The sequence below is a fragment of the Ursus maritimus genome, unplaced genomic scaffold (assembly GCF_017311325.1).
Source record: "Ursus maritimus isolate PB19 unplaced genomic scaffold, ASM1731132v1 scaffold_24, whole genome shotgun sequence".
Taxonomy (NCBI): Eukaryota; Metazoa; Chordata; class Mammalia; order Carnivora; family Ursidae; genus Ursus; species Ursus maritimus.
In genome coordinates this window covers 41,143,780-41,155,420 of record NW_024424897.1, presented here as the reverse complement: position 1 = coordinate 41,155,420, position 11,641 = coordinate 41,143,780, and the positions used below count along the sequence as shown (strand labels likewise).

Genomic DNA, 11,641 nt, shown 5'->3' with positions numbered 1-11,641 from the left:
CCCCTCCCCACCACCTCCCTCCTCCGGCTCCTAGGCACACTGACCCTCCCTGGCCTTGCCCGCAGCCCCCACCTGGCTTGGCCATGCTCTTGCGCACAGCCATAGGGTCTTTCCGCTTCCACTTCTGCAGCTCCTCCTGCATCTTGTCGATTTTGGCCGGATTGAGGGCCCACAGGCAGCCCTTGCGAGAGGAGCTTCCTGATTTGTTCTCTACCTTCTCAAAGCATTTGTTGAGAGAGAGGTTGTGGCGAACAGAATTCTTCCAGCCGTCAGGTGCCGTCTGCCAGAGCAGAGCGGGACAAGAATTCAGGCCAGGGTCAGTAGCCAGAGCCAGGTCTGGGCTCCAGAAAACTCTTTTGCCCTCTGGGCGCCGAACTGCCACCCCTTCCGGGGCTTGTCGTCCTCCTCAGCACCCAGCCTGCGCTGGGTACCCTTCAGTGGCGGGGGAAGGGTGGGTAGGAATCTTGGCCCCGAATTATTTTCACCTAACATCTGCCTTTATGCCAGCGCCACCTCCAGCCGACCCTTCCCCTTCCGAGGATTGTCGGGGTGATTCATACAGGGAGGGCCCATTCCCCATCTGGAGCTGGCCCACTCCCCCTGGGTCTTTGGGCCTGTGCTCGGACCCCTCTGCGGAAAGGGAACTCACTACTCCCAGGTCTCCCCAATGCCAGCTTTGGAATCAGGAGGAAGCCATGGGATGCTCCTTTCCTGGGGCTGCCTCATCCCTGCCTGGACAAACTCCGGAGAAAAGAAAGATGGGTGAGGTTGTATTTGGGTGTGTGCCCGTGTTGCACATATGTTGTGTGTATGGCTGGGTTTTGGTGAGAGAGCGAGGTGTGGGGGGGAGACTGGCTATGCGTACGTGTGTGCCTGTGTCCCTAAGTACGTCTCCCTGATGGGAGCCTGTGTCCGGGGTGTGGGTCTGTGAATTCCTTTGAGTGTGAGGATGTGTGTGTGAGAAAGTCTCTCTGGGTGTGTGGGGGTATCCATGATTGTATGTGTGTGTGGGTGTGAGTGTTCACAGGAGTGGGGGGGGCGTGTCCCGGTAGGGGGGCCAGCCCTCAGGTGGGGGGGGGGGCTCGTGCCAACAGAATAAACACCCATTAGGAGGCCCGGTCATGCCACCAGTGCAGTAATTGTGCCCAGGGAGGGTTGTAAAAACCATTAGGCTGACTCAGTGGGGTGAGAGGCGGTGGCGGGGGTGCCAGTGGGCACCCCCCATCCCCCCTCCTCCAGCTCTGTTCTAGCCTCTGTGACAGTCCTACGCCCAGCAGGGGCCGACGGTGGGCAGAGCTTCTGCTCCAGGCAGTGGGGCCCCCATGCCCTCGCCCCTTGGTCCCTTTTCCCTTTCAGCTGGCAGTGTCTGCTCCACGAGGGGCGGCCACGCCCTCCTCCCCAGCGCCCTTGCCGCAGGGAGCAGCCAGGCTGAATCACGCCCAGCAGAACTGGGTCCCGATGCCAGCGTCCCTGCAAGTTGCTGGCAGCAGCTGCTGGAGCCTTTCTCAGGGGGCAGCTGGCCTGGGGCAGGGGGCTGGTTGAGATGACCCCCAAGGCTCCCGGGGTCAGGAGGAAGGATTCTTGAGCCACCAGACCAGTCAGCTTGGGATTCACCTTCAACTCCCACGACAGTCCCTACTAGGAGTCAAGGCTGTGTCGCCTGCTGGGCAGGGTTAATGTGCACTGGGCCCTTTTATGGGCCCATAAATCTGTGACTTTGGGATGCCAGGGCAGCCCCCACCCCAGCCACTTCCTGTTTGAAAGAGGGATGGTCAGCACCAGCAATTATGTCCAGTGGCTGGACACTTCCCCAGTCCCATAGCCCTGACTCATGGGGCTACGGGACGCCCACCTCAGCTGCCTCGGGCATGAGTGCTACCCACCCCAGGGTCACTCTGTTCTTGCCCGGAAAAATGACCTTCAAATGGAGAGTGAGTGATAAAGGGGGCAGGGGATCTTTGAACTAATTCCTTAGGTAGGTCAGAGGGGAACCGTCCGAGTTGGAAGGAATGGATGTGCTAACTGGTCCAACCTGACCATTTTACAGATTGGGAAACTGAGGTCCAGGGAAGAAAGGGCCTGGCGGTAGATCACACAGAAGGCAGTGACAGAGCCCAGACTCCAGCTCTGTCCCCTTATTAAGGGCCCTGCCCAGGTCACCCTATAGGGCTGGCTTCACCACTGGGGCCCGTCCCATCCTCACAGATGCTTTCTCTCTGAAGTCAAATGTAAACTCAGGAGTGAGGGAGTGATGCAACTGGCTAAGAACAACAACTAGAACCAAAAAAAAAAAGTTGTTAGACCTCTTCACTCTTCAGTCCCATAAAACAGGGATTACACGGCTCCCAGGAAAAATAATTAAGCCAGGAAGATGAGATGCAGGGAGGGGCTGGGGGCCAGGCCGGGAGTTGGCAGGGAGGAATGGCTGAGAGGAACTGGGCAGGGCCCTCACTTCCCTCTCTCTGGCCTGGCCCCTTGAAGCCCTATAGAAGACCCTCCAAAATCTTTGGGGGTTGGGGAGGGTTTTGTCTCCGGATCTGTTGGGCTATCGGGGCAGCCCTGGATACTGGCTTTGATGCTTCTCAAATGCCAGAGACAACTCTCCTCCCTCGTCCTCTCCCTTTCAGAATCTCTGGTGGATGACCGTACTTCTCCATTCCTGGCCAGACCACCCTGGCCCCCTTGCCCACTCCTCATTTGATCACAACGCAGCAAGTACAAACTTGTTTGAGTGTCAGCTTCAGATTATGCTCAGGCAGGACAGTTGGGAAGGTAGTGGGGCCAGAGGTCACCTGCTCGCAGGTGGAGCTGAGTTCTGGAGCTGGGCCTCAGCTCCCACCTTCGGCCTGGTTCGTAGATGAGATTATACCCACCGGGTGTAGACCTAGGAGAAGGCACCCCTCGCACACAAGCTCTGATCTCCCCTGCACCCACCCTGGAAGAAGAGGTCTGTGCTGGAGGGTATGGGGGGCATGCCGAGAAGGAAAGCGGGTGATGTGTGAAGCCAAACGGCTCGAGCCAACAACCGATCCCCCCTGTCGTGTGACCTTGAGCAGGGGGGTCACCCTTTCTGATGTGTTTGCCCATCTGGAGAGAAGGGCATCTGTCCCGCGTCTAGGGAGGGAATCGGGCAGAAGCCCCTTCCGTGGATGACAGGAAGTGGATACTGTACGTGGGAAGGTCAGGTGAGCCACCCAGTTCCCTGGGACGCTTGCAGACCATGAAGCCCACAACCCGCTTTCGGGCTGCGCTGCAGTTGAGCCTGCCACCCACCGAGGCAGATCTTAATCTCTCCCTGGAAGGCAATGGGTCCTGTGGTCCCAGCCTCCCATGCCACCCTGGCTGGCTATAGCTCCCAGATTCCTCTAACCCTACAGCATCCTGGGGGCAGGGGGGCGACAGTGTCCCATTTCTTCCCAAGCTCTCTCTCTCTCCCCACTCGGGGTAGGTGGATGCTTCTTGAAGCCTCTCAGGACTGACACGTCCGCTTTTCACCAGCATGAGATCCAATTCCAGCCTGCTGTGTAACCTTGGGTGAATGGCTTGAGCTCTCTGTTCCCGACACAGAACTCTGACTTTTTGACGTGGAGACGAGAGGAAGTGTGGAGGAGGAGGCAAACCCTCTCCTGGCTTTCATTCTCCCCCTTGCTCTACCTTCCAGCCGAACCCTCTGGCTCCGGAGAGGCCTGGCTTGCTCGGGACTCGGGGACGTGAGGAGCGGGGTGGATCTTGGGCTCACCTTGAAGTAGGGAAAGTGCTCCGTCATGAAATTGTAGATCTCGCTGACAGGAAGGCTGCCCGTTTTACTGTTCTTAAGGGCCATGAAGATGAGGATGCTGGAAGGCAGAGAAAACCTTGAGAGTCTGAACTTCTGAGCAGGCGCGGAGTCTCCCCCTGACCACCCCTCCTGCCCTGGCTGGAGTCGTTGGGGAGGAATACCCGCTGAAGATTTAGGTGAGAGGCTCTATGAGGTCGAAAGGAGAAGGATGAGAAGGTGTCCACTGAAGGCGGGAATTACTGAGATACAAGGGTCTCGTGGAATCTGAGAGATCTGGGTTGTAATCCTGGCTTGGCCACTCGCTAGCTGTGTGACCTTGGGTGAGTGCCTTAACCTCTCTGAACCTCAGTTTCCTCAGCTTTGAAGTAAGGCAAGTAATAGCTACCTCAGAGTCGTGAGGATTAGGGACGATGCCTAGAACATAGAAGGCACCTGTTAAACGGAAGCTATCATTACCAGTCAGCCGTCAGCCTGCGCACGGAAGGTTGGATACTCAGGGAGGGAACTACGGTTTCTTGAGTCCCTACGATGCGCCAAGCATCTTCTCTCACTTCATCTTTCCAAAGGCCTGAATATTGTTGTTCCTTTTTTTTTTTTTTTTTAAGCAGATGAATAAACAGAGGCTCAGAGACAGTCAGCAACTTGCCTGAGGTTTCACAGCTAGTAAATTCGAGAGCCTGGACTTGAACTCAGTTCTGTTGGACTCCGAGGATTGGGTGTGCTCCTTTCTGTGCATCAGCCTGCCACCCACAAACCCCTTTTCTGTGCTCTTGGCTGCTGTTTGAGCTCCTTTTCCTTCCCTGAGCTCACACTGACTGATGACCCGATCCCACGTGGGGCCTGGCACACAGGAGGTCAAGGGCCACTGCTGATGGGAGGAATGAAAGTTCAGGGGGAAGGTCTCCAGGATGGGCTGGGGGTTGTGGGCTCGGCACTTACGGCCCCAGCCCCGATCTTGCAGCCGCTGGATGCCTGAGCTGCGTCTGTAAGCCTCATCCCTCACTTATCTCCAGGAGAGCTTTGGGGTGGGCTTCTCTCTGTAGCTAGAGGAAAGGGAGGGGGAAGGGGGAGAGCGTCCCTCCTAAACTCTCAGTCCCAGGCCCTGGCCCCCAGGAGGCTAGAACTTGGGGGTCCCAATCTCAGGGCACAGCCTCTGCTGAGTAGAGGCACTGACATAGCTCCGCGGGGTCAGACAAGGGGTCAGAGGTAATCCAGTCTATCCGTCTGCCCCCATGTGGGCATCTCCTCTCCAGCACCGTCTCGAAGCCTGCCGAGTATGACTTCCACCCTCTGCCATCACCTTATACCTTGAGGCTTCCGTGTCTCAGGTTCCCAATGGTCCTCCTAGCCCTCTTCCTTCCACCCCAGGGGTGCTGGGAAACATACCTGTAGGAGTAGATGGGTTTTGGGAAGAGAGGCTGGTGCCCATCGGTGCTGGCCTGGGGCGCGATCCGCTGGTATGGATAGTGTGAGGAGCCCAGGTACGGTATGGGGTAGCTGCCACCACCTGGTGAGTACTGTAGAGGTCAAAAGGGCAGAGTGGTTGCCATGGTAACCCCGTTCATATACATCCAGAGAGAGAGCTGAGCCTAGATTCTTCTCTCCCTGGTTATGGGCGCCAAGAGCAGAGCCATGTGAGGGGGCTGCCAGGGGTGTGGACAGCGGAGGGCCCCTGAGGAGATCCCCATTCCCACATTCGAGATCTCAGAGGCCTCAAAGCTCCTTTCCCCCAGTTCCTTCCTCTCAGGCCATCTAGGTCTCCTGGTTGCCATGGTGATGGGGAAGCAGCGGGGCTGGGCTAGAGAGTGAGTGTGAGGCCCTCCGGGCCTCCCCCACATCTCCTGGAGCAGCTGGGTCGGAAGTGGGGTGTCCAGCACCGGCGTTCGTTTGCTGGGCACTGCCACCTTTTACGAGTTTCAGTGGCTCTTTGAAAGGGCCGGTCATGGTGGTGGGCAGGTGGGGGTAGGAGTTTTTACGGCAAAGGGAGTGGCTGCGGTGCCAGGGGTGGTGTTTTATGGGGGCAAAGGGGGTAGGAGACTCTGACTCCCCCATCTGCTCCAGGCTGAGGTGCTCTTTCCAGGTCACCCAAGAGACACTTAGTGCTTGAGTCACCCTCTCTGCAGGCTCTATAAAGCCCTGGGTGCGGCCATCTTGTTCGAGGGGGGGTGCGGAATGCAGAAAGCATCAAAGCAGGGCTAGGCATGGTGAGGCCATTTAAGGTCTGGCAGCCCCTTAACCCTGCTGTGGCTCCGTCCCTGATGGGCCAGGCTGCCTCAGGACACCCCCCGCCCTGGGTCAGACCCTGAGCCTCACGAGGGCTTTAGCCATTCCAGCGGGGCTCCTCGTGGCAGCGAGGATGACCCCTCATGGGCTCTCTCTGCTTCCCTCCATCTCTTTCTTGACCCCGCACAAAGCAAGCCGTCTGACCACCTCCCCGTGCCTGCCTCCCTGGCTTGGCCAAGATCAGGGCCAAAGCGAGAAAGAGCTGGGAGTAAAACCTGCTCCACAGGCAGGGCCTGTCTCAGTGCCAGGCTGCAGGTGGATGGAGCTGGGCGCTGGGCAGCCACTTGCTCCGTCTTGCCCAGTGACTCCTGGGAGCTGCCTGGCTGCTCTGGGGCTCTTTTCTTTCTCTTTTTAAAAATCTGCATCCCATGCCCATGCGGGGCAATTACTTGGCATCCTGTCCACGTTGGAGGAGCTGAGGCTGGGCGGTGGGGTGAGGAAGGGGCAAAGGGCCAAAGATGATGGGTTCCCGGAGCCTTCCAGGTGGGAGGGTCTCCCAGCTCCATGGCTGGTCCCACCCTGTCTCGGTGAAAGGGAAGTTGGGGGCCAGGGCTATGTAGCAAGACGGTGGCTGACCCAGGCGGGAGCCCATTGTTCCCTTTCTTCTCAGTCCTGTGTGTCATCCCACACACTCCTTTTCTCTTGGCCCCTGTCTTTGTCGGACTCTCCTCCCTCTCCTTTTGGTTCACATCTGGACCCTGCCCCACTCTCAGCCCCACTCTTTCCTGAGACTCTCAGATGAGCCCCACCTACTCCTGGAGAAGGGCGATTGCTTCCTTCTGCGTGGACCCCTGGCCCTCCACCCCGGGCAGCCTGGACCTCGGGCTGCCCCTACCTGGCAATGCAGACACGCACACTCACATCCATGCACCACAGAATATCCCGGGGCCCCAGGGGAGCATGCCCACCTGCCCCTGACGCACCTGGTGGAAGGGGGCCTGGGAGGGACAGTACATGTGCTGCAAGGGGGGCTGGTAACAGTACATCCCAGGTCCAGTCTCCAGAGCTGGGGGCTTGACCTTGACTTCTGAGCCCTGCTGGAAGAAAAAAAACAGATGACCAGGTGGGGGCCTTGGTTTTCTTCCTCCCTCTCTCCTGTGGCTTGAAACTTATACAAAAGCAACCTCTACTCCGCTTCCCCAAAGCTTAGTCCTAGAGAACAAATGGAAGACAGAGAAGGTCAGGGATTTTCCTGAAGGATCTCAGCAAGTCCGCGGTGGAGGTGGGGCTGGAATGGACAGCACTCCCTACCCCGCACCTCACTTCAGGTGAGAGGCTGAGGCTGAGCTGTCCAGAGGACTGGGGACGATTTGACAGTGGTCACAGCGAGGTGGAGTAGGGTCAGAGATCTCTCTGGAAAAGCACGGGATACAGGGCTTGATCCCACTCATCAAGCCTGGCTCGGGGCCTGCTTGCGTTCAGAGCTGCCAGCCTCTCAGAGCAGGTCTGTGAAGCACCCGTGGAAAAGGTCTAGAATTCCCACTGCAGAGCCATAGTAAGGGGAGCACAGGAAGTGGTCAGACAGGTTGGCCCAGCTGGTGACCCTAGCCCTGCCCCTTCCTCCTTTGCAAAGCCCAGGGGAGCTCCGGCAGGCTCTTTGGAGGGGGCTGATGAGTCCTCCGACTCTATCTCCTGGCTATCCTCAACTCAAAGGCTTTTGCTCCCTGCTCTGGGCAGTCTACCCCGTTGCTGGTCTGCTAGAGCCCCATGCCACTCTTTCACCCCGGCGCAGGGCACCTATGGCTGCTTCCCATGGGTGGTGAGCAACCCACGGGGTCCCCAGAGTCTAGCACAGATCTCTACCCTGAGAAGAGTCAGAAGGAGTGCACAGCTAGGTGCTGGAAGGTGAAGAAGACCACGAGGAGGTAGACCACTCTTCCTGGGCTTCCCAGCGGCCTTGGGAACCAGCATCTGGGCCCAGAGGGTCAAATCAACTGTGAGCTCTTTTTGGACGTGCCTTGGGGTTGCTGATGCAGAGATAGCCATAATCATCGGATCTCAGGCCTGGAAGGGCCAACAGCACTAAGGTTCAACCTCCTCATTTGGAAGATGATGGGGCTGAGCCCACTGGGGCGAAGTGATATGTCTGAGGTCACCCAGTGAGTCGACCAGCTAGCTGTGGTTCTCTGGGCCCGAGCTCCTCTCCACTGTGCAGGCGGAAGGGAGTGGGCTCAAATCTCAGCCTCACTTCCTAGAGGCCAAGGGGTACTGTGGGAAAGTCACTTGACGTCTATGGAACCTTGGTTTCCTCATCTGCAAAATGGGGATAGCAGGAAGTCTTTCGAGGGTTGTCGTGAGGATTAAACAGGGCACTTGAGAGAAAGCATCCTGCATGGTGCCCAGGGGCTGGCAGCTAGTGGATTTGGGGGGCAGTAACTAGTATGATGACGCCCTCACCGTGAGTGGCTGTCATGTTCAGTGGGCCTGAGGAGAAGCCATCAAAGAGCCCCAGAACCAAGGGTCCTGTCTCGGCCACAGCTGGTAGAAGCCCAACCCCTTCTCTACCTTCCAAGCATGGGAATCAGGCTTTTTGGGGCTGGCTTGGGGATGGAATGGGAGCCTGTTTGAAAGCAAGAGGTGAGGAGAGCTGGCGAGCATCTGGCGTAGGCACAACCCAGGCTGAGCCCGCTCAGTACTCACTACCTCGGGGACCCCCAAACCTCCCTTTAGCTTTCCTCTTCCCAGGGCAACAAACCAATGAGGCAAGTCCTCTTAATCGTACTTTTCAGATGAGGCCCAGAGAGGTTAAGTGACTTGCCCCAAATCACAGTTTGTGGGTATGGCTGTGGAAGGACATGCTGACTTTCCAAGGTGAGTTCAAGGTATTTGTATGAATATACCCCAGCCCCCTTCTGGGCAAGGAATGGGGCCCCGGAAGTGTCCTTTGAGAAGACGGGAGCCCTCTCTCAACCGGGTATATGGCTGCTGGAGAGGGAGACTCCCGCTCTTTGGCTCCTCCCTAAACCCTTTCTCTGGGTCTCTGGAATGTGTTTTTCTTCTCACATTTGCATATGGGCGGGTAGGTCTGGCTGGGGATTCTGGACACGTAAACAAACAGAGAAGTCACACACTAGAATCCTGACTCAGGAGCCTCTGGGAAGCTGCCAGCTTCCTTAGTCTGCCCTGCCTCCCCCCCACCTTGGCCCCTCCAAGCCGGGGCAGGGCAGCATCCCCTCCCCAGCTGGCCTGGAGGCCAGGAGGAAGCCGAGACCCCAACTTTCTGAGCTTGCTGCTTCCCTGGTGCACACTGACCCTCAGTGGAGAGGTCTGGGAGGGGAAGATGGAGTCGGAGCTCAGAGGACTCATTCTGGGCTTCTGGGAAGTAGGACCGCTCGGGGTAGGTGGGATGCCCACCGGCCACTGGTACTCACCAGGACTTGGGGGCTGTGCTCTTGGCTGGGGTAGGGGAGCCCGTTGCACCAGGCCTCTGCTGAGAAGCCAGGTAGGAAGGCCTCAGCCTCCCCCACATCCACGGGGATCTCCTCGAAGGCCTCCAGCGCCCCCGGGGTCTTAAAGGAGTGTCCATCGAGGGCCAGGGCGGTCTGGGCCTCGGGGAAGACGTCCTCATGGAAATGCCGCTTGTATGGGTGGAAAGGCCCATGGCCGCCCTTGAGGAAGCGCCCGGGGCTGCTTGCTGGGCCCTCGTCAAAGCCGAAGCTGGGGTACTTGTCTGAGGGCGAGAGCCGGAAGGGGCCCGGGCCTGGGCCGGCTGGGCAGTGGACTTGCTCAGGGCCTGGTGATGCGACGCTGGGGCTCTGTGGGGGCAGCGAGGATGCCCTCTCTGGGGGGCCGTCGGGCACAAATGACGAGCAGCTGAAGCCGGCAAGCTTCTGGGGCGGACAAAGGGTAGAGAGCCCGTGAGTAGAGGCTGGACCAGGACCCTACTCTGTGCTAGGGTAACGGGGTCTGCGGCTGAGCTCCGGGGGGCCCCCAAATAATTGAGGAGCATAGACTGCTCTTGGAAGCCCTCATCCAACGAGGGCACACTGCTCCTAGATGTGAGGTGCCCCAGCTCGGACAGGTGCACAGCCCTGCCCTGGGAGAGCCCCAGACTGAAGGGATAAGCAGAGGCCTGCCTCCGAACCCTCTGGATCTTGGAGTCACTGGGTACTTGCTCACTGCTGGAAGGGACAAGGCAGATCCCAGGAGGTCCCCAGGGGAGGGGGTGACGGGTCCACTGCTCGGTGCAGCTCCTCGAGCCGAGGTGCCAGGTACTTACGTTCTGTGGCACAGGGGAGCCTGGGAGGCCCGGTGCCTGCATGAGGTCCCCCTGCGGCTCGCCCTCCAGTCTGGCGGGGCCGGGCAGCGTGGCGTCAGACTGCGGCGGGAGTAGCGACACCATCACCCAGTCCTGGCCTCGAAGAAAGCCGGCTGTGATGAGAGTGAGGACCAGGGTCCTGGGGTGACCAACCCCAAGCTCACCCCCTCCACTCCCACCCATCCTTGGGCTGGAACCTGCACTCCAGCCAGACATCTGGTGAGACAGACAGACAGACAGGCGGATAAACAGGCACAGTGAGAGAAACGTCCGAGACGGAAGGAAGCAGATAAGCAGTAAGAGACAGAGGAAGAAAGCACAGAGGGAAGACTGGAGAGAGAAAAAAACACACCAGGTAGGAGACCCCCCCTGCCCCCAGCCCCAGGAGGGAGAACTGGCCGTTCTGGAGCTCGGCTGCTGATGGTTCCCTTGAGACCCTGCCTCTGGCCCCTATGTCCCCAGCGAGAGACCGGGCTAGGTGACCGTGGCGAGCGGCCTCCGCTCAGCAGCCTAGCAGGTGGCTGGTCCGGAGAGAAGGGGGGCTGGAGAGAGTGGGTCAAGCCTCGGCCTTGGGTGGGAGTGACCGTCAGGCTGCAGGTGACCCAGCCCGCCGTAGAGTTGGGGCCTGTCACAGGTGCTACTTTCAGGGACTGGCGAGACCAGTGTGCCCCTGGGGACTTGAGGGGACCTGGTTGCCTTGTGGCCCTCTGAGCCTGACCTGGTCCCGGGGTGCGGCCATTGGCCCATGGCGTGATGTCCGGCTCGGGCTGTTTCTCCTACCGCCTCCAAACTGCCTCTCATACCTGCGACCTCGTACAGGCCACTGACCTTTTTTTAAAAAATATATATTTTTAATCTTTTTAAAAGGATTTTATTTATTTATTTGACAGAGAGAGATAGTGAGAGAGGGAACACAAGCACAGGGAACTGGAGAGGGAGAAGCTGGCTCCCCGATGAGCAGGGAGCCCCAATGCTGGGCTGGGTCCCAGGGCCCTGGTATCATGACCTGAGCCAAAGGCAGACACTTAATGACTAAGCCAGGTGCACCTATTTTTAAAATTTTTTTTTAAAGATTTTTAAAAATTTATCTATTTGACAGAGAGACGGAGAGAGAGAGCACAAGCAGGGGGAGCTGCAGGCAGAGGAAGAGGGAGAAGCCGGCTCCCAGCGGAGCAGGGAGCCCGACTTGGGGCTCCATCCCAGGACCCTGGGATCATGACCTGAACCGAAGGCAGATGCTTAACCGACTGAGCCACCCAGGCGCCTCTAATATTTTTTTAAAAAGTAATCTCTACACCCACCATGGGGCTCGAACTCACAAC

The 11,641-nt window shown here is 58.4% G+C and overlaps 1 protein-coding gene across 1 annotated transcript in view; it reads right to left on the bottom strand.

The window, feature by feature from the left end:
* The window catches only part of FOXN1 (forkhead box N1), a 15,194-nt gene extending 4,791 nt beyond the window's left edge, over positions 1-10,403 (bottom strand). The window contains exons 1-6 of the mRNA XM_040639907.1: positions 10,281-10,403; positions 9,433-9,891; positions 6,985-7,095; positions 5,165-5,295; positions 3,740-3,836; positions 73-280 (exon numbers count right to left, since the gene is read on the bottom strand). Of these exons, the coding sequence (XP_040495841.1) occupies positions 73-280; positions 3,740-3,836; positions 5,165-5,295; positions 6,985-7,095; positions 9,433-9,891; positions 10,281-10,403 (1,129 nt within the window). The remainder of the gene's footprint in view (positions 1-72; positions 281-3,739; positions 3,837-5,164; positions 5,296-6,984; positions 7,096-9,432; positions 9,892-10,280) is intronic.
* Positions 10,404-11,641: the final 1,238 nt, after the last annotated feature.